This window comes from Dermochelys coriacea, chromosome 3 (genome assembly GCF_009764565.3).
Source record: "Dermochelys coriacea isolate rDerCor1 chromosome 3, rDerCor1.pri.v4, whole genome shotgun sequence".
NCBI classification, from domain to species: Eukaryota; Metazoa; Chordata; order Testudines; family Dermochelyidae; genus Dermochelys; species Dermochelys coriacea.
The window spans coordinates 1,584,445-1,606,224 of record NC_050070.1 but is presented as its reverse complement, the minus strand read 5'-3'; the positions used below and the strand labels follow the sequence as shown (position 1 = coordinate 1,606,224).

The 21,780-nt window shown below is 57.4% G+C and overlaps 1 protein-coding gene across 2 annotated transcripts in view; it reads left to right on the top strand.

The window, feature by feature from the left end:
- Positions 1-21,780, top strand: part of DPYSL5 (dihydropyrimidinase like 5) — a 96,793-nt gene that overhangs the window by 51,898 nt on the left and 23,115 nt on the right. For both annotated transcript variants that reach the window (XM_038396905.2, XM_038396903.2), the window contains exons 3-11: positions 5,401-5,559; positions 7,161-7,340; positions 7,800-7,868; positions 8,976-9,020; positions 10,119-10,194; positions 11,177-11,333; positions 11,595-11,736; positions 12,428-12,570; positions 13,099-13,306. In XM_038396905.2, the coding sequence (XP_038252833.1) occupies positions 5,401-5,559; positions 7,161-7,340; positions 7,800-7,868; positions 8,976-9,020; positions 10,119-10,194; positions 11,177-11,333; positions 11,595-11,736; positions 12,428-12,570; positions 13,099-13,306 (1,179 nt within the window). The remainder of the gene's footprint in view (positions 1-5,400; positions 5,560-7,160; positions 7,341-7,799; positions 7,869-8,975; positions 9,021-10,118; positions 10,195-11,176; positions 11,334-11,594; positions 11,737-12,427; positions 12,571-13,098; positions 13,307-21,780) is intronic.

Below are 21,780 nucleotides of genomic sequence, written 5' to 3'. Positions count from 1 at the left end.
CAAGGTCTTGGAAAAATTTTTGAAGGAGAAAGTAGTTAAGGACATTGAGGTCAATGGTAAATGGGACAAAATACAACATGGTGTTACAAAAGGTAGATCGTGCCAAACCAACCTGATCTCCTTTGAGAAAGTAACAGATTTTTTAGACAAAGGAAACACAGTGGATCTAATTTACCTAAATTTCAGTAAGGCGTTTGATACCGTGCCACATGGGGAATTATTAGTTAAATTGGAAAAGATGGGGATCAATATGAAAATTGAAAGGTAAGGATTGATAAGGAATTGGTTAAAAGGGAGACTACAGCGGATCATACTGAAAGGTGAACTGTCAGGCTGGAGGGAGGTTACCAGTGGAATTCCTCAGGGATCGGTTTTGGGACCAGTCTTATTTAATCTTTTTATTACTGACCTCGGCACAAAAAGTGGGAGTGTGCTAATAAAGTTTGTGGATGATACAAAGCTGGAAGGTATTGCCAATTTAGAGAAGGACCAGGAAATCATACAGGAGGATCTGGATGACCTTGTAAACTGGAGTAATAGTAATAGGATGAAATTTAATAGTGAGAAGTGTAAGGTTATGCATTTAGGGATTAATAACAAGAATTTTAGTTGTAAACTGGGGACGCATCAATTGGAAGTAACGGAGGAGGAGAAGGACCTTGGAGTATTGGTTGATCATAGGATGACTATGAGCCGCCAACATGATATGGCTGTGAAAAAAGCTAATGAGGTCTTAGGAGGTATTTCCAGTAGAAATAAGGAGGTTTTAGTACCATTATACAAGGCACTGGTGAGACCTCACTCGGAATACTGTGTGCAGTTCTGGTCTCCCATGTTTAAGAAGGATTAATTCAAACTGGAACAGGTACAGAGAAGGGCTACTAGGATGATCCGAGGAATGGAAAACCTGCCTTATGAAAGGAGACTCAAGGAGCTTGATTTGTTTAGCCTAACTAAAAGAAGGTTGAGGGGAGATATGATTGCTCTCTATAAATATATCAGAGGGATAAATACCGGAGAGGGAGAGGAATTATTTAGTACCAATGTGGACACAAGAACAAATGGATGTAAACTGGCCATCGGGAAGTTTAGACTTGTAATTAGAAGAAGGTTTCTAACCATCAGAGGAGTGAAATTCCGGAATAGCCTTCCAAGGGAAGCAGTGGGGGCAAAAGACCTATCTGGCTTCAAGATTAAACTCGATAAGTTTATGGAGGAGATGGTATGATGGGATAACATGATTTGGGCAATTAATTGATCTTTAACTATTCATGATAAATAGGCCCAATGGCCTGTGATGGGATGTTAGATGGAGTGGGATCTGAGTTACTACAGAGAATACTTTCCTACGTATCTAGCTGGTGAATCTTGCCCACATGCTCAGGGTTCAGCTAATCGCCATATTTGGGGTCAGGAAGGAATTTTCCTCCAGGGCAGATTGGAAGAGGCCCTGGGGATTTTTCCCCTTCCTCTGTAGCATGGGGCACAGGTCACTTGCCGGAGGATTCTCTGCACCTTGAAGTCTTTAAACTATGATTTGAGGACTTCAGTAGCTCAGACTTAGGTGAGAGGTTTTTTGCAGGAGTGGATGGGTGAGATTCTGTGGTCTGCATTGTGCAGGAGGTCAGACTAGATGATCATAATGGTCCTTTCTGATCTTAATATCTGAGTCTGAGCACTGGCTTCCCTCTGCCAGTGCGTTGCCAGTTTCCCCTGATTTGGTCGGCCCCAAAGTCCCTCAGCAACCCCCAGCCTTGACTGGCCTGTAGCACCACCATTCGTAGTCAGGCTGCTCGGCACTTTGGCCAGGCCGCGGTGGGGTTTCAAGAAGAGCCAGGTGATGATGCTGTGTGGGGTGAGGGTAGATGGAGGCCAGGGCTGAGGTTCTGCCAGCCCCTGCTGAGCAGGGATCCCTTCATTGCTCCCTCCCAGCGGGGGCATGGTGAGATCCCCCGCCCCGGCTGCAGGGCAGGGTGGCTCTTTCCATGTGCACCTGCCCAATGGGGTGTGTCCTTTACCCTGAGCCGTGGCCCTCAGCCAGCCCACGTCCCCTCCGGACAGAGCTTGGGCAGGCTGCTCTGGAGGGCGCTGCCCTGAGTTCATTGGCAAGCTGAAGCTTGAGCTGGCTGTGGAGCATCATAAGCAGTGCCTGGCACTGGTGCCCTGGAATTGCCCAGCTGCCATCTCCGGGGAGGTGACAGACTTGGTCCTGACCTGAAAGCCCTACATGGACTGGTCCAACCCCTACATGCCCCATGACTAGCAGCAGAGCGCCCCAGGCAGGAGAGGGAGCTGCTGGCAGGGCCTCCTCTGGGCTCCCTCCCCAGCCTGCCAGCCACCAGCGCCCAAGTGCCAGGCTTGGCTGCACCAGCGGCTCTGGGCCGGGCTGAGTTGGCCGGGCAGGGCTCCGGCCCATGAACTGGAGGGCAGCTGGGGGGCTTCCTTCAGGTGCTGACGTGTGGTGCAATGCCTGGAGGCTTGGGGTGGGGCACTGCTGGCGTGGGAGTACCCACAGGGTGGGGGCTGGTGTTGGATACCCAGGGAGGTAGCGGGATCTCGGTTCTTGTGCATTGGGGGTGCTGAGACGAGAGAGAGAGAGGGTGTGCGTGTGTGTGTGTATGTGCACACTGAGGGTGTTTTGCTCAGGACTTAGACATGGTGCTGCCTGTAAGCAGTGATGGGGAGCTGTCTGGGGGATCCCCCCTCCTCTCCCTGTGGCTTCCCTGGTGCTGCTGGAGCACAAATCGCCTGGGCCGTGCACGGGAGCTCCTTCGGCTGGGCGCACATGGCCGACAGATCCGGGGAGGCTCCCGGTTCCTGTAGAAAGCTTGTTCCGTAGCCCACCAGGCCTCTTAGCCCCTGGGAGTGGGTGTGCCATAGAAAATCAGGGCTGGAAGGGACCTCAGGAGGTCATCTAGTCCAACCCCTTGCTCAAAGCAGGACCAACCCCAACTAAATCATCCCAGCCAGGGCTTTGTCAAGCCTGACCTTCAAAAACCTCTAAGGATGGAGATTCCACCACCTCCCTAGGGAACCCATTCCAGTGCTTCACCACCCTCCTAGTGAAATAGTGTTTCCTAATATCCAATCTAGACCTTCCCCCACTGCAACTTGAGACCATAACTCCTTGTTCTGTCACCTGCCACCACTGAGAACAGCTGAGCTTCATCCTCTTTGAAACCCCCCTTCAGGAAGTTGAAGGCAGCTATCAAATCCCCCCTCACTCTTCTCTTCTGCAGACTAAATTACCCCAGCTCCCTCAGCCTCTCCTCGCAAGTCATGTGCTCCAGCCCCCTAATCATTTTTATTGCCCTCCGATGGACTCTCTCCAATTTGTCCACATCCCTTCTGTAGCAGGGGCCCCAAAACTGGACGCAGTACTCCAGGTGTGGCCTCACCAGTGCCAAATAGAGGGGAACGATCACTTCCCTCCATCGGCTGGCAATGCTCCTACTTATACAGCCCAATATGCCATTGGCCGCCTTGGCGACACGGGCACACTGCTGACTCATCTCCAGCTTCTGGTCCACTGTAATCCCCAGGTCTTTTCTGCAGAACTGCCGCTTAGCCAGTTGGTCCCCAGCCTGTAGCAGTGCCTGGGATTCTTCCATCCTAAGTGCAAGACTCCTCACTTGTCCTTGTTGAACCTCATCAGATTTCTTTTGGCCCAATCCTCCAATTTGTCTAGGTCCCTCTGGACCTGTAATGGGGCGGCGACTCACCCCTGCGGCGCCTTCTGCTGGTTGTCCAGGGAATTAGCGTTCCAGCCTCTGGAGCGCCCTCTGCAGGCCGGTGTCCCACTTGCCACTGGCCCCCCAGACCCTTGTGCCCCTTTTACCCAGGGTGCTGCCCCCTGGCAGTACCCCCACAGTCTCTGAGTCTCCCCACCTCAGGGAACCTCCACCCACTATCCCCACCTCGCCTCAGTCTTTGGCTACTGCCAGTCACCATTGAGCCCCCGCACACTGGGGCAGACTGCAGTGTATAAGCCAATCATCACAGGCAAGGGGAGTTTGGAGCTGCTGTCTCTGCCTACCCGTGGGCTGCCCCCTGTAACCTCAGTACCTATCCGGCCTTACCCTAGGCCTGCAGCCTGGGGGGTTTCCAGGCTGGACCTCCCCAGCTACCTTGGCCTACCCCCAGCCCTGCTTCACGTCCGGTGCTCTGGTGTGCTCCCCAGCAGCCAGGCCCATCTCCCTCCACAGCTAGAGGAGACTCTGCTCCTGGCCCACTGCCCTCTGATACAGGCCGGCTGAGCCTGCTTCCCCAATCAGCCTGGGAACTGCTTGCTCCCAGCCACATTCCTCTCCTGGGCTGTAAGCCCTTTAAGGCCAGAGCGGGTGACCCTGCTGCTATAGGACCCTATCCCTACCCTCCACGTATCTACCTCTTCCCCCAGCTTAGTGTCATCTGCGGACTTGCTGAGGGTGCAATCCACACCATCCTCCAGATCAGTTCTGAAGATGTTGAACAAAACCGGCCCCAGGACCGACCCCTGGGACACTCCGCTTGATACTGGCTGCCAACTAGACATTGAGCTTAGCACTGCCGGGGTCTGTGCTGGACAACTGTGGTCGGGGGCAGGGACAGGGACCCCTGAGCTATGGCTGCTCCCCACCCCCTCTGCCAGTTGGGCCTCATACTGTGGACTGGACTCTGGGATGCATAGGAACCTCCCAGGGAGAGTCCAGCTGCTCTGGGGCCATCTTTGCAGCCCGTGCCTCTGGCTGTGCAGGGAGCCAGCCAGATGACTCCTTCAGGCCTGGCCGTGCTCGTGAGGGGGAGCCAGCGTTCCCCACCCTGACTGGACTTCAACCATGCTCCGGCTTGCTTGGTCCTAGCCTGGCTGAACAGTTCAGGGGTAGCAGGCTGGCCCCTCACTGAGCTGACTCACCAGAACCCCTGGCTGCCTTGCAGAGACAGACCCATCCCTGGGTAGGGCACTAGCCTGGGGCTCAGGAGAGCAGGGCTCAATCCCCACCTGTCCAGGCCCTGCCCTGCACACAGGGGGTGTGAGGAGAGAGAGACTGCCGACAGGGTGATACTCAGGGACTGCAGTGCTGGGGGCCATAGATGTGCCTGGATTCGTAGGACAAGACAGAGCAACCCATAGCCACTTACTGTAGGACCTAGAGAAAACTTGTTTTTTCTTCCCTCCCATCTGGCCATTGACCCCATGCCCATCACCTGGGTGTCTGAGCATGTTCCCGCAGCCTCTTCCCAGAGCGGTGTCTGGATCAGGGCAAGCAGGTGATCAAACAAGCCCCACAGAGCTGTGGGTTGCAACCTGGGGGCCCAGCTGAGTTCACCGAGGGTAGGACGATGCCCTTTGCTCAGCCCAGTGTAAACTCCCTGCTGCCCTGACCAGCATGACTCGAGCCCCACTCCTGTCCCCCACAGGCTGCTCTGGTTGGAGGGACGACCATGGTCATCGGCCACGTGCTGCCCGACAGGGAGACCTCCCTCCTGGACGCCTACGAGAAGTGCCGGAGCCTGGCCGACCCCAAGGTCTGCTGTGACTACGCCCTGCACATGGGCATCACCTGGTGGGCCCCCAAGGTGAGAGAGGACCCCGGTGCTCGGTCTGGGGAGGGCGTGCCAAGGTGTATGAGCAAATGGGGCCCTGAGCCAGGAGAACAGCTGCTGGAGCCAGTGCTATCTGCCGCCCTGGCCTGGCTGCTCCAGCTCTTTAGCTGCTGTTTGGGTTGTTTTGTATGAGCCCCCTGCCCCTCCCTCAGCCCCAAGCTCTGCTCTGAGCTGTCTGTACCCGCTGCTAACCCCACACAGTAGCAGCCGCTCACGCTCTGGCCATGGGCTGCTCAGCCGGCCCCGGTGCCTCAGACAGACGCTTCTGTGCCCGCCACGCCACGCTGGTCCCAACACCCCCTAGCACAGGTGGCAGGATGCTGGCCCAAGGCCCCGTGCGTTCCTGGCATCAGTGGAGTCGGGGAATGCCCAGCATGGGGTGACCAAGTGAGCCTTGAATGTGAGGTAGAACCATGCGTCCACATGTTGGTGCTGACAGCTGCAGCCTGGCCTTCGCCAGCTCCCTCCAGCCCCAGATTCCCAGCCCTTCGTCCACCCCTTTGTGCTGTGTGGCTGAGGGAGCTCCCATGGGGCTTTGCATGAATTGGACTTGGGGTGCAGTTTGTTTACCCCTGCCCCAAAGCAGGCTGCATGCCAGGGCTGCCCCCAGGCACCAGGCCCTTCCTGTATAGGACCTTCTCCAGCCATAGCTCTCAGCTGGTCTGTGTCTGCCCCTGGGCAGCTAGCACAGCGCTCTCCCTGCTCTCAGGCATTGCCGGTATGCCAGCCCCAGCTGGGATCGCCCTGGCTGATGGGGTTTGCTGCAGCTCCCCCAGCACGGGAGCGTGGGGTTCTTGGGGGGCAGGCCTGGCCCCTGGGCTGCTGCTCGGGGCCCCAGTAGTTCTGCACTTGCGATCACAAGCCGAGGGCTCCTGCTGCCCTGTGCTGACATGCCCCCCGCCCAGGCTGGGGCCTGCGATGACATGCCCTCGGTCAGGGGTTCTCAATCTTTTTCTTTCTGAGCCCCCCCAACATGCTATAAAAACTCCACGGCCCACCTGGGCCACAACAGCTGGTTTTCTGCATATAAAAGCCAGGGCCAGCTTTAGGGAGTAGTAAGCCAGAGCCCCATGCCACAGGGGGGCCCCATGAAGTTGCATTGCTCAGGCTTCAGCCCCATGCGTTGTGACTTCAGCTTTCTGCCCTGGACCCCAGCGAGTCTAATGCTGGCCTTGCTTGGAGGCCCCCCAGAAACCTGCTCAAGGCCCCCTAGGGGCCCCGGACCCCTGGTTGAGAACCACAGCCCTAGGTCTTCCGGTGACAGCTGTTTGAGTGGCTGCACTGGCTGCCATTGGGCCTGAATTGGCTGGTTTGTCCGTGTGCCAGCTCTCTCGCACACCCTAGGTCCTGTGACAGCCGTTTGAGCGGCTTGCTGCTGGTGCAGGGCTGAGCACGGCTGGTGTCTGGCCCCCCTAACCTGGTGGCACACTTGATCTTGCTAGAGGGCAGGTGGCGGGATGGGTTCTGCTCTGCACATGGGGCCCAGTCCTGTGGGAGCATGCCCAGCACCACTGCAGATGGCCGGCCTGGCCATACCTGTCCTTCACCCTGCCCCCCCCCCCATGGCCCGGCAGGTGAAGTCGGAGATGGAGAGCCTGGTGCGGGAGAAGGGGGTGAACTCCTTCCAGATGTTCATGACCTACAAGGACCTGTACATGCTGCGGGACAGCGAGCTCTACCAAGTCTTCCTCGCCTGCAAGGACATTGGCGCCATCGCCCGGGTGCACGCTGAGAACGGGGAGCTGGTGGCAGAGGTGAGCGCACGTGGGCTGCGCCGGGGCAGACGCTGCCGAGGATTGTGGCTGAAGAGCTGGGGGCTCTTGGTGAGCTCGTGCTGAGAAATGTGTACCTCGGATGGGCAGAGCTGAGCCCCATGCTGCTCCCCGCCCCCCCAGAGCCACGTCACCCCCCAGAGGGTTGGTTTGTAATTCGTCAGCAAGTGCCATTCTTGGAGCCCATGGTCGGCTTTAGTGGGGCGCTCAGGACGCGGGGCAAGGCGGCTGTGGGGAGAGGAGCTGTCTCTGCCCACACACGGGCCATTCAGGTACAGGGAGCTGGGCCCCAAATGTGTCCAGGCCGCTGGGGCCCAGCTAGGCCGAGGGGACGGAGAAGGGATTCAGGGCAGCCTGTGCCCACTCAGACTGGCCCAGGCTCGGCCTGGGCTCCCTGCTCCTGCTCTGGGCTCTTCCCACCAACCCCCTGTTCCCTCCCAGGGGGCGAAGGAGGCGCTGGATTTGGGCATCACAGGACCAGAGGGAATCGAGATCAGCCGACCGGAGGAGGTGAGGCCTGCACTGGGCTCCCCTGCCCTCTCCGTGGGCGGCAGCAGGCAGGGCTCCAGGCCTTGGAAGATGAGCGACAGGGCCCGCAGCTGGGGGTTCCCATCACTCCTCCTGGCTAGACCAGCTCTTCTGGGTTTGCTGGCAGCTCTCCGCTCTCCCAGCCGCCCTCAGTGCTCGTCCCCAGCCCTCAGCTCCTGCTGGGCGCTGCGATGGAGTGTGCCGGGTACCCCAGCCCAAAGGCCGCTCAAGTGCAGGCTCCCCACAGCCTGGGACACTCCAGTGAACGTGGCCCCATCCACGTGGCCCCATCCAGCCCTGCCACGCTGGCTCGTTCCAGCCACGCCGCTTCTGTTAGCGGGCCCTGGCGCCCCATCCGGCCTGTGCCTGGACGAGCTGTGTCCATGTGCCGCAGCACAGCTCCGTGAGCGCTCGGCCTCGCCCTGCAGACTGCCTGCTGGCTGGGGGGTTCTCCGTCTCCGCCCCAGCCCCCTCCCGGCCACGTGGTGGGGAGCACTGGCTGCCCCAGCCCCTCCCAGCTGCTGGGGGGAGTGGCCGTCCTGCTCCTTCCCCTTCCCCACCCTCTTGTGCTGTCCCTGCCCTACAAACTGCCATACCCTGCCCCGTCCTGGGGGTGAGCGCCCCCCACCCTGCTGTGCCCCACCCCCAGCCAGGCACTAAGCCTCTGGACCCCTCCAGCTGCTCTGTGATCCAGCCATTGCCTGGCTGGGCAGGAATCTAGCCAGCCTGTTCTCCGTGTCTTCTGAGCACTCACCCTGGGGTGACCTGGACCCTGCGGGCTGCTGTCTCCTTGGCTGGGGGCTGGTCAGGCAGGCTGTGGGACAGGAAGGCTGGGCCCTCCGGTCGTGGGGCAGGCTCTTTGTTTGCGAGCTGCACTGACAGGGGGCCATGTAGGTTCCTCACTAGAGAACGGTGATTTCCCATCACACCAAGCATGGAGGCCAGCTTTGGGGGAATGGTCTCCAACCCCTGCCGTGGGAGCCGCAGTGCAGGGTTCTCTGGACCGGGGGCCATGCAGATCCCCCAGAGATGGGGCTGTCGCAGGTGGTCTGCACTCAGCAGACTGTCACCATCTTTTCTGTCCCCCAGCTGGAGGCTGAAGCCACGCACCGTGTGATCACCATCGCCAACCGGGTGAGTGCCCCCAGGACCCCCGACGCGCGCGCACACACACACACACACAGAGCGCCCCTGATCTGGGCACGGTTAGAGCTCTCTGCCCCCGCCCCGAGCCCTCCTCACTCCCAGGCTGCCCAGCAGGGAGTGCCCCTGCTGGCCATGCTGCCCTCCATTCCCCCCGCCTCCACTCAGCCCCTCTTGGAGCTGTGGGGCCGGACCCTCAGCAGAATGCTTGCAATGGCCCCTCCTCCCTCATTCCCCGCACTTGTCCCACTTGCGAGTGCCCAGCCATTCCAGCCCCACACTGTGCTGCTTGGCCTGACTCTGCCAGGACACCTGGGTCCCCAGCTCTCGGCTGTAACAGACAGGACCCACCTCACCACCCTAACCAGTGGTGGAGCTGGTGCTGGCCCAAAGCCGAGCTGTGCTCACGATGGCATGGCTGGGGCACAGGGCCCTGGCTGCGGGGGGAGGTGGGGTGGAGCTCGACTCTTGCCCCCCCTCCCTGCGACTGTAACCCGCTCCCCTCCCCCTAGCCCTGGTTCTTGGCCAGATCCTGAGCCAGGCCCGGGCAGGGGATGGGCACTGCCCGAGGGTGGGAGCAGGGAGATGAGGATCAATCCAGGGGCAGCAGTGGTAGGCGTCGGCGGGGATTTTTTGGAGAAGGCAGGATCCTGTCTGTTGCGGGGGGAGGGATTTCTTGTGTGTTTGGTGCCCCATCTGCCCCTGGGACCCTACCTACACTGGGCTGCCTGCCCCATGAACACAGCCTGTCCGTCCCTGGAGCCCCGGGCCCCCTGCCCATGCTGGGCTGCCTGCCCCCTGGAGATGACCTGTCCATCCTTGGAGCCCTTGGTGACGTTGTCTGTGAGCACAGGGCCATGGTGGCTCCCTGAGTGGCTCCCCGGGCGGCGCCCCCACCCAGAGGGATTGCTATGCTCTAGTGGGGGGCACAGGGGCAGAGGTGAGCTGGGCTCTCGCCTTCCCACGGACCGGAGCCCTTGGTGTGAGCTGGGTGGGCAGGTGGGGGGCCACGCGCCCTGGCTGGGGGTGCCTGGCAGGGCAGGCTGAGCCAGCTGGCACTGGTGCTGAGACCTGCGCTGTCCCTCCCAGACTCACTGCCCCGTCTACCTGGTCAACGTGTCCAGCATGTCTGCCGGCGACGTCGTGGCTGCCGCTAAGATGCAAGGTAAGGCTGGGCGCTGTCCCTCTGCGGCAGGGCTCTGCGCTTGGGAACTGCGACCAATGGGGGCTGCGGGGGTGGTGCCTGCAGGCAGGAGGGCAGCGTGTGGATTCTCCCATGCGCCTAGGGGCTGCAGGGATTTGGCGGCTGCTTTCTGGGAGCCGCGGTAAGTGCCACCGGGACCCCGAACTCCCTGCCCCAACCCTGAGCCCCCTCCTGCACCCCAAACCCCTGCCTCAGCCCAGTGAAACTGAGTGAGGGTAGGGAAGAGTGATGGAGGGAGGGGGGATGGAGTGAGCAGGAGTGGGGCCTTGGAGAAGGGGCAGGGCCTTGGGGGAAGGGGAGGGGCAAGGCAGGCATGTTCAGTTTTGTGTGATTAGAAAGTTGGCAACCTTACCCCCAACATGCACCCCCACCCGCTGTCCAACCCAGCCCTACCTCTCCACACGGCTCCCAACACACACACCTGGCCTCACCTCTCCAGGGCCCCCAACCCAGCCCCACCTCTCCACACAGCCCCCCCTGACACCACAGTCCCCAAGCAGCCGGGGGGTGGCCCAAGCCCCAGCTACGCTGCTGCCCTGCAGTGATGGTCCATGGGGCAGACAGAGGCTCTGTGGCCCTGAGAGCCCCGGGGTCTAGTAGCCACAGACCAGGCCTGGGGGTGAGGGCGCCAAGTCCTAGCCCCTCTCTGGCTCTGCTGATACGTGACCCAAGCAAGTCCCTCCCTGTCCCCCTGCCTCAGTTTCTCCCATACCTTCAGTGTAATGCTGTGCCCAGGCGGCAGGTGCCAGCCCCTCAGACGGTTCTGCGGACCGTCTCTTCCTTGGGGCGGGGATCCATCTGCTGCCTCGCCATGTGGCTGGCAGGGTGGCGAGAGAAACGCTCCTGCCCCCAGGCAATCCACACGCTGCCCTGGGCTGCAATGGGCACCGCCTCAGCGCCAGCGTCCGTCCCCCCGACACCCGTGTCCGCACTCTCTTTGCAGGGAAGGTAGTGTATGCAGAGACCACCACGGCGCACGCCACGCTGACGGGCCTGCACTATTACCACCAGGACTGGTCCCACGCCGCCGCTTATGTCACCGTGCCGCCCCTGCGGCTGGACACCAACACCTCCACCTACCTCATGAGCCTGCTAGCCAAGTAAGGGCTGCTGGGGGCCCGGGGCTGCTGGGCAAGGGGCTAATCCTGCGGGGCTGGCGCTGCCTGAGTCCTGTTAGAGCCCCAGGCAGGGCACTCTCTGCCCCGCTGCCGGGCGCTGGGGGGCCCCAGCCATGGGTGCATGGTCTGTAATGAATGTTGCACCTGTAATGAACCTCAGGGTGAGCCGCTGGCCCTGCCAGGTGTGGAGAGCAGCACCACGGCTGCCAGGCCGGTAACCCCTGTTCCCCTCTCTCCTGGCAGCGACACCCTCAATGTCGTGGCTTCCGACCACCGGCCCTTCACCAGCAAGCAGAAAGCCATGGGCAAGGAGGACTTCACCAAGATCCCCCACGGCGTGAGCGGCGTGCAAGATCGCATGAGCGTCATTTGGGAGCGGGGTGTGGTACGTGGCACCCGCAGCGGGCATGGTGCAGCTGTGAGCAGGGCATGAGGAGCCTAGCACGTGCTGGGTCGGGATCCAGGAGTTGGCAACCTCCAGTGCTGCGGGGAGCTGTGCTAGGGGTGGTGCTCTCGGGACCACCACGCCCTGCCAGGGGAGATGGACCACTGAGACCCCGATCGCTCATGGGCATGACAGCCTGGAGCCAGATCCCAGTGTCCTGTCCCCTCCCACAGCAAGAGCCCGTCCTCCCTGCACACCAGGGGTGGAGCTACACTGCTGCCCACACAGAGGGGACTGCAGTCCAGTGGGGTGTGACCTGGCTCTCTGGGGCTGTGGTAACATAGGGGGCAGGTGTTACGTCTGCAGCTGGGTCATGCCCGCCCCATGAGGCAGTCCCTGGCTGGTGCTAGATTCCCCCTGCTCAGCCCTACAGCATGAGGCTAGGGTGAGCTAGGAGTGATAGAGCACCCCACAGGGGGCAATTGCCACTTCCTCTTCCAGCCGCTGGCGTGATGGGGCAGGATGCGCTCTCGGGGGAGAGGGAAAGAGGGGACCCTCAGGAGCCAGGAACTCTCCCTCTGACAGCAGTGCCCACACCCCTGGGCTGCGTCCCTGTCCGCCCACCCCTCCCAGAGGGGCCATAGCAGAGCATGCCCCACTGCACCATCTCAGCCCCCTGCTGTGTTTGCAGGTCGGGGGGAAGATGGATGAGAACCGCTTTGTAGCTGTGACCAGCTCGAACGCAGCCAAGATCCTCAACCTGTACCCACGGAAGGGCCGCATCATCCCCGGGGCTGACGCAGACATCGTGGTGTGGGACCCTGAAGCCACCAAGTAGGAATGGGACGAAGGGGGAGGAGCACAGTGTCTTTGCCCAGTGCCGGGAGGTGCCTGACGGGCCCAAAACAGACCTGCTCGGGGGCAGCGATCTGTGTCCTGGTGCCAGGAGGTGCCCAACGGGTCAGGAACTGACTCTGGTCAGGGTGGCAGGGGGAGAGGGAGAGCGATCCGTGTCTCAGTCCCCGTTGGTGCCCAACAGGCCCAGAACAGACCCTGGTCGGGGGCAGCGTCCGTGTCCTGGTGCCTGATGAGCCTGGAACAGACTCTGGTCGGGGTGGCGGGGGAGAGGGACAACGAGCCGTGTCCCGGTCCCGGTTGGTGCCGAACCGGCCCTGGCCAGGGGGCCGGCGAGCCGTGTCCCGGTCCCGGTTGGTGCTGCTCATTGCTCTGGGGACTCCAGGCTGCGCTGTGCCTGCGCCCTTGGAGAGGTGCTGCTGGCTTGTAGCACAGGGCTGCCCCAGTGCAGTGAGCCTCCTCTCTGGGCCCAGCTGTAACCAGCTGCTCTGGCTGTGCCATCCGCAGGACCATCTCTGCCAGCACCCAGGTGCAGGGGGGAGACATCAACCTGTACGAGACCATGCGCTGCCACGGGGTGCCGCTGGTCACCATCAGCCGCGGGCGCGTGGTCTACGAGAACGGCGTCTTCATGTGTGCTGAAGGCACCGGCAAGTTCTGCCCGCTCCGCTCCTTCCCCGACTCCGTCTACAAGAAGCTCGTCCAGCGGGAGAAGGTAGGAGGGTGGGGCGGGGCATCCTGTGCTCGGCAGTGCTGTGCATGGCTTCAGGGTCACTTGCGTGCCTGGCTGCCCCTGCACGTCCCCACGTGGCCAGAGCAGGGCCAGGATCACGGTGCAGGGCAAGATGGCACGGTGCCCAAGCCCGGGATCCCGCCGCTGGGCCACCTCCCTGGCAGCAAGATGGGCCGGTTGGTTGTGTAGGAAACTGTTGGCCACTCCCACTCTTCTTGACTGCAGGAGGCTGCGTGTTGCAGCATGGGCGGGCGTTGCGCAGAGGCCCTGCTGGCAGAAAACAACCCATGCTGACCAGTGCAGCCTGGGGCGGGTTTCCTCTGCCCGTAGGATCAGCGACAACTGTGGGGCCCAGCCTCAAGGAGGAGATAATCCAGGACTGGACAGGTTCCCCTGAGCCAACATAAGGTTGAGCAGCTGGCAGGCCTCAGGGCACTGCAGAGATGGGCAGCGCCAGGGCCCAGGACAGGGAGAGACCCTTGGGGGCCTGACCCGCCAGCACTTCTCACAAGCCACTTGTGGGGTGGGGCAGATGGGCAGAGGTTCCAGCTGGAACACTGTGAAGAGAGAGCATCACACCCTCATCCTCTGTGCCTCATCCCTGCTGGGGCAAGCAGATCGGAGCCAGCATGGGCGAGTGGAGAATCATGGGATAGACCAGTGAGAACTGTGGGCATTGGACCCCAACTCTCGCCCTTACCTCGCGACAGGAGGGGGATCCCACAAGGCAAAGAGCCTGCAGGTGGGTGGAGGGCAGAACGTCCTACCCATGGTGCGCTGCGCTGTCACCGTGATGGCATGCAGCAGTGCAGTCACAAGCGTGTGACACACTCTGGGGCAGCTGGCTGGTGTGATTCCCCCACCAGCAACACTGCATCTCTCACACTGAACTAGCAGATCTGGGGTGCAGAGCCAAACCCCTGTGGTTGACAGCACCCTTTGCCTGGCGAGACCGAGCACCAAGCCAGGCCATCTCCTGTTGTGTAGCACCTTGGCAGAGAGCTGAGCCAGAGGCTCCGCCCCAGCACGGCGGGGAATAGGAAGGAGCCTGGCTGCTGGGCCCCTCCCACACTCTACTCACTGGCGATGGCAAAAGGGGCTGCACTCCCAGTACAGGAGAGCACTCCCGTCCGCTGCAGCCCGCTGGGGTCAGCAGTGAAATGCCAGCTAGCTTGGCATCAGTGTATTAGGGTTCAGAGTCAACACCCAGTCGCACCACTGAGGAGCGATTGTCTGACTCCACAGCCTGCGTTGCTGGGCTTTGCGGCTGCTCTGCAGCCACCAGAGTAGTGGGAGCAGTTGGGGCTGGAGAATATAATGCAGCCGGCACTGAGGTGCTCCCGCCCTGCTGCCATGAGCTGGCTCCTTGTGATGCCCGCAGAGGAGGCCAGTGCATGGGCTGGGGCAAGACAGGCAGGTAGGCAGGCTTTGGCTGGCTGGCGGGATGCTGGGCCATGGCCCTGGGGCGGTTGGGGAAGTCACACAGCCACCTGGGCAAGTGTCTCTGCCCACACAGGCAGGTGGGCAGCTGAATGCCACTCTGTATGGGGGGGAGCTGGGACCGGTAAGGGGGCAGGCTGGGGATTTGGGGGGAGGGTTGTTGCCCAAGGGGGTCTAGGGTTTGAGGGGAGAAGCATTGGCTGAGGGAATGGGCTGGAGGGGAGGGGCATTGGCTGAGGGAAGAGGGGTTGAGGGGAGGGCAGGGGAGGGTGTTGAATGGAGCCTCGGCCGGAGGAGCATGTGGCTCACAGCATGGTAATCAGGAGCCGCAATGAGGGAGGACTGGGGCCAAGTGGGGAACCAGCCCCAGGCTCCGGGAAGGAGGCAGGGGAGGTGCTGCCTGGGAATCTCAGTTCCCTCCTGGGTAGCGGGGTGCTGTCCTCAAGCCTCTCTGGACAAGGGGAACTCGGACCCGTCATGCACCCGGGGTGGGGCTGTCTCCCCATCCTGAGTCAGAGGAGTCAGGGGATCACACTGTTGGCCTGTCGCATGTCTGGGATCCTCCAGGTCCCTTTGAGGCGGGGGGCTGGGCGTGGTTCTCTTGGGGCTGAGTGCTGGCCCATGGGTGGATGTGCGGTGAGGGACAGGGCTGCTCCGCAGGGGTCCACACGAAGTCTGGCTGGGACCTGGGCTCTGTGTTTGAGGTCCAAGAACTCACAACTCTCGGGAGCCCTCAGCCCCTAATCCCGCATGACAGGCTCTGACATTCTTATAGTGATGCTGGCATGCTGGATCCCGCCGGGTCAGCCTGCTCTGACTCTGAGAGGGGAGGGATGGGTTTCACAGAGTGTGGGGGAGTCCGGGGCCTGCACCCCTCTTCCTGAGATTCACTGTGACTCTCAGCCAGCCAGTAAAATGGAAGGTTTATTGGACAACAGGAACATAGTCTAAAACAGAGCTTGTGGGTACAACCAGGACCCCTCAGTCAAGTCCTTCTGGGGGGCAGGGAGCTTAGACCCTAGCCTTGGGGGTCCCTGCATTCCACCCCCCAGCCCAAAACTGAAACCAAAACCCCTCCAGCGAATGCATCCGATGAAGTGAGGTGTTGCCCACAAAAGTTTATGCTCAAATAAATTTGTTAGTCTCTAAGGTGCCACAAGTACTCCTTTTCTTTTTGCAAATACAGACTAACAGGACTGCTACTCTGAAACCAGGCAGAGGTGTTACCTTCCCCCTCCCCCTCCCGGCTCAGCTTACAGGCTCTCAGGTCTCCCATCCCCAGTGAAACTCCCCAGCCACATTCCCAGGTCAACAGTCCCCCCTCCCTGCTGTGTCACAATGGGAAAGGGGAAGGCTCCTTCTTCCTGTCAAAGCATCTGAGCCCAGGGCCCCTCGCTTGGCTAGGAAAGCCCCAGGCTCCTGGAGCTGCTTCCCCAGCAGTGGCCAGGGGTTCATTTCACCCAAAACAATCCCAGTCACCGGCTCCGGCCTGAGTTCAGACATTCAGAGATTCCCAGGCCAGCAGGGATCAGATCAGCTAGTCTGAGACCTGCCCTAAATAATTCCCAGAGAAGACCTGTTAGAAAAACAGCCAGTCTCGACTTACATGTGAGTGATGGAGAATCCACCACATCTCTTGGGGAATTAATTGTTCCAGTGGTTAATTACTCTTAGCATTAAAAATTAACTCCTGGCTACTCCTGAGGGAATTCTGCACATGTGCAGAATTCATCTGCCCTGTAGATTTCTTTGTTTCCCCGCAGAAAAATGACTTTCTGCCAGGGAAGCAAAGGGAAGAGTGGTTATGCGACCCTCCCCAACAATATGTTCGGGGGCCCAGCCGGCAGAGAGGTAAATCACTGTGGGGCAGGAGGCAGGACTGGGGAACACCTGGCTGCTGGCTCCTACTCTGTGCCGGGCTCAGCTGCTAGTCCTGGCTGGGCTGGGGAGGACAGAACTTTCTCTTCCCCTGTACGGCATCCCCTAGATTTCTCCCGAGGCTGCAGGAACCTCTGCAAACTCCCTCACCACCCTTCCTGCACCCATCACTCCTCAGCTGTAGGGGGAGGGATCACTGTACAGGGAGCTGCTCCTCCATCCACCCAACCCCCGTGCATCCAGACCACCTCATACCCAGACCCTCCTGCTGAGTCTCCCCCTCCCCCTGCACCTGGAACAGTCACCTGCACCTGGATCCCTGCCCTACTCCCCCAGCATCTGGATCCCTCACCTACAGCCAGACCCCCCTGCTGAGCTTTATCCCTGCCACATCCAGACCCCCTGGCCCCCGCTGAGCTCCAACCACCTTCATATGGATCCCCCCCTGAAGAGTCCGATTTCCCTTGCACTCAGAACCCCCCACAACAAGCCCCTGTGCATCTGGATCCCCCACTGAGCTGCCTGCACACAGAACCCACTCAAGCCACACCTGGATCCCCCCACAACAAGCCCCTGTGCATCTGGATCCCCCACTGAGCTGCCTGCACACAGAACCCACTCAAGCCACACCTGGATCCCCCCACAACAAGCCCCTGTGCATCTGGATCCCCCACTGAGCTGCCTGCACACAGAACCCACTCAAGCCACACCTGGATCCCCCCACACAAAGCCCCTCCCCACTTGGATCCTGCCTCACTGAGCCTGCCTGGTGCACCTGGCACAGAGGGGCAGGGCCCTGGGGTGTTTCTGGGGCACGCCTGGTCCTTGCACTGTGCCAGGGTTGGGTGAAGCCTCACCACTGAGTCCATGTCCCACGAGGGAGCTGCACAGTGATCTCCCACCTCTGTGCAGCCAGTGGCCTGTGCTCCCCTATGCCATGCTGGAGCCTCCACATTTATTTGACAAATAAAATTTGCAGAATTTTGCAGAATTTAAACATTGTGCACAGAATTTTTAATATTTTGGCGCAGAATGCCCTCAGGAGCAACACCTTATTTCCATTTTGAATGTGTCTAGCTTTAACTGCCAGCCCTTGGCTCGTGTTAGCCAGACTGAAGTGCCTGTTACCAAATATTTGTTCCCCACATAGGTACTGTGATGGGGCAAGGCCAGATGGCTATAGAAAAGTAGTGGGAGATAGATATATTAGCTCCAGGCTAAACAAATCCCTGGTACCAAGATAAGTGAAATGGCAGCTGCTCCAGGTCAATTAAGACACCTGGGGCCAATTAAGAACTTTCCAGAAGGCAGGGAGAAGGCTAGGTTGATTGGGACACACCTGAAGCCAATCAGGGGCTGGCTGAAACTAGTTAAAAGCCTCCCAGTCAGTCAGGTGGGGGTGCATGTCAGGAGCTGTGGGAGGAAGTTGTGCTGTTGGAGAGGCTGAGTAGTACACACCATATCAGGCACAAGGAAGGAGGCCCTGAGTTAAGGGTGAAGTGAAGCGTGAGGAAGTGGGGGCTGCTGTGGGGGAGGTAGCCCAGGGAATTGTACATGTCCTGTTTCTAAAGATCAGCTGCCATAGCTGATACTATTAGGGTCCCTGGGCTGGAGCCAGGAGTAGAGGGTAGGCCTAGGCTCCCCCCTCCCCCCCACCTTTGCCCCCTGATTAATCACTGAGACTGGGAGACAACACAGACTGTGCAAGGAAGGATAACTTCTCCTCACCTCCCTCCGCCAGGAAACGCGGGACCCACGGCGGCAAGGACAGAGCTTTGTCACAGTACTTGCAGCTTGGGATCTAGTCATTCTTTAACCTCCTCTTTGTTCAGCTAAAAAATTGAGCTCCTTTGAGTCTATCACTATCAGGCAGGTTTTCTAACCCTTGAATCATTCTCCTGCCTCTTCTCTGACCCCCTCCAATTTATCCACATCCTCCTGGAATTGTGAGCACTAGGACCCAAGCTTCCAGCAGTGGTCACACTTCCAAACATAGAGTAAAATAACCTCTCCACTCCTCCTCAAGAGCCCTGTTTATGTATTAGCCCTTTTTCCCATAGCATCACACAGGGAGCTCAAGTTCAGCTGATTCTCTATGCCACACCTCAAAATCTTCTTCAGAGTCAGTGCCTTCCAGGGTAAAGCCCCCCAGCCTGTAAGTCTGGCCTGCATTCTTTGTTCCTACATGTAACTGTATTAAAACACATTGTTTGCTTGCCCCCAGTTTATCAAGCGATCCACAGCAGTGTGAATCAGTAACCTGTCATCTTCTTTATTTACCACTCCCCCCATTTTTGTGTTGTCTGCAAGCTATATCAGTGATTGTTTTCTTCCAGGTCATCAACAAAAATGTTAAATAATGTAGGGCCGAGAGCCAATCCCTGTAGGACCTCACTGGAAATACTCCGTTTGATGATGACTCCCCATTTACAATTACGTGTTGAGATCTATCAGTTAGCCAGTTTTGACTCCATTTACTGTGGGCCATGCTTATTTTATAACATTCTTGTTTTTTAATCACAATGTCAGGTGGTACCATGTCAAATGCCTTAGAGAAATCTGAGTATATTACATCAGCACTGTTACCTTGATAAACCAGACTTGAAATCTCATCAAAAATATATCAAGATAGTTTGACAGGATCCGTTTCCCATAAACCCATGTGGGACAAATTGGGAATTTTCTGTAGTATTTTTTTAAAGTCCTGTGTGTGCCTCAGTTTCTCCTATATTTTGCATGGATACCAGGCAGGAGGGAGGGCGAAAGCACAAGGTTTGCTCTCCGGGCAAGCTGAGAGCGAGAGGTGGATGTTTGTTGCTGTGAGCAGGGTCCCAGGGAGCCACACTGCAGTTACTCAATTGGGGTGAACTGCAAAGAATCCCCAAAGATGGTGGATATTCCAATACTTAGATTTATCAAAACAGCACAAAACAGCTTCTGTAGTACCTCACTGGTTACCCAGAAGCCAACAACACAGTTCCCTTAAAGCCACCCAGACACCCAAGTCAAATATGATGAGGATTACTGAAAATCTTATTAATCATTTAAGGAAGTTCTACCAATCCCAAAGGATCGGACACGTTATCTCCCAGGTTAATGAATATTCCAGATCTTACCTAAATACACGCTTACAGTCAATTCTTATTAACTAAACTAAAATTGATTAAAAAAGAAAAGAGAGGGTATTAGTTAAAAGATCAGTATACAAACAGACATGAATACAGTTCTGAGATCAGATTCATAGTAGAGATGGAGTACTTGTGGCACCTTAGAGACTAACAAATTTATTTGCGCATAAGCTTTCATGAACTACAGCTCACTTCATCGGATGCATGCATCCAATGAAGTGAGCTGTAGGTCACGAAAGCTTATGCTCAAATAAATTTGTTGGTCTCTAAGGTGCCACAAGTATTCCTTTTCTTTTTGCGGATACAGGCTAACACGGTTGCTACTCTGAAACCTGTCATAGTAGAGATGGTGAGCTTTGTAGATGCAAAGAGTTCTTTCAGAATTGGTCCATAAGTTATAGTCCAATGTCCATATTCAGGGTGATTCAGTTTAGGACTGGAGATCTCAGACTTGTGGCTTAAGCTTCCCCTGCTCGAAGCATCAAGCAGATCTGAGATAAAAAGGATCAGGACCCCAGACATTCTTATACAGTTCCAGGTCTTGTTTGGTAGCTCGGAGTCCTTAGGTAAACAATAGGCAATTATGGAGACTTTGAAATAGACCTATTTCCTAAGCATCACGGTAATTAGCTATATGGATTAACATAAGGCAATTGTCCATTTTCCACCATTCTCGGGTGATTTGCTATACATTTCAAAGAGAGATGACTACAGTCATATTACTATGTTTACAGTTCATTTAAATGTTACTATTTCCTTTTGATCTCTGAATCAATAGCTATATTGACAGACAGGAACTGTCTGTCTACATGGCTAGCATCTACCAAGATAGAAGTACCCACATACAATTAGTATCCCCTCCAGTTCTCTATCAGTACCAGTTTGCACTTCAAAGTTCTAGCCTATCTACCATGGAATGGCCCTAATTGCCATTCACATACTTTTCTAACATGTCTCTAATGGTTGACTCTGGGTCATTTATCCTCCAAACTGCTTAACCCTTTCTGGCCATGCGTCACACTTTGTATAAGATTCATTGCAATTATATCACAGTGGTAGCAACAATGATTTTGTATGGTCATACTCTAATCAGAGAACATCATAGTTGCCTAGCTCTCTGACCCTGAATATTAAGTTAGTTCGACAAGATCTATTTCCTATAAACCCATGTTGATTGGCATTAATTGTATTACCCTCTTTCAATTCTTTGTTAATTGAGTCCCATATCAGCTGCTCCATTATCTTGTCCAGGTTCAGTATCAGTTTGACAGGCCTATAGTTACCCAGGTCATCCCATTTTTTAAAAATTGGCTTTCTTCCAGTCTTCTGGAACTTCCCCAGTGCTCCAAGGCACATGAAAATCAGCATTAACAATCCAGTGAGCTTCTCAGCCAGCACTTTCAAAACTCTTGGATGCATGCATCCAATGAAGTGAGCTGTAGCTCATGAAAGCTTATGTGCAAATAAATTTGTTAGTCTCTAAGGAGCCACAAGTACTCTATCTCTACTATGAATCTGATCTCAGAACTGTACTCATGTCTGTTTGTATACTGATCTTTTAACCAATACCTTCTCTTTTAATCAAACTGTATCATGTTAACTGGCTAAGTGGTGGTTCTGCAGAAAAGGACCTGGGGATTACAGTGGATGAGAAGCTGGATATGAGTCAGTGTTCCCTTGTTGCCAAGAAGGCTAACGGCACTTTGGGCTGCATTAGTAGGCCATTGCCAGCAGATGGAGGGAAGTGATTATTCCTCTCTATTCGGCACTGTTGAGGCCACACCTGGAGGATTGTGTCCAGTTTTGGTCCCCCAACTACAGAAGGGATGTGGACAAATTGGAGAGAGTCTGGCGGAGTTTTTGAAAATGATTAAGGGGCTGGGGCACATGACTTACGAGGAAAGGCTGAGGGAACTGGGGCTATTTAGTCTGCAGAAGAGAAGAGTGAGGGGGGATTTGATAGCAGCCTTCAACTCCCTGAAGGGGGGTTCCAAAGAGGATGGAGCTCGG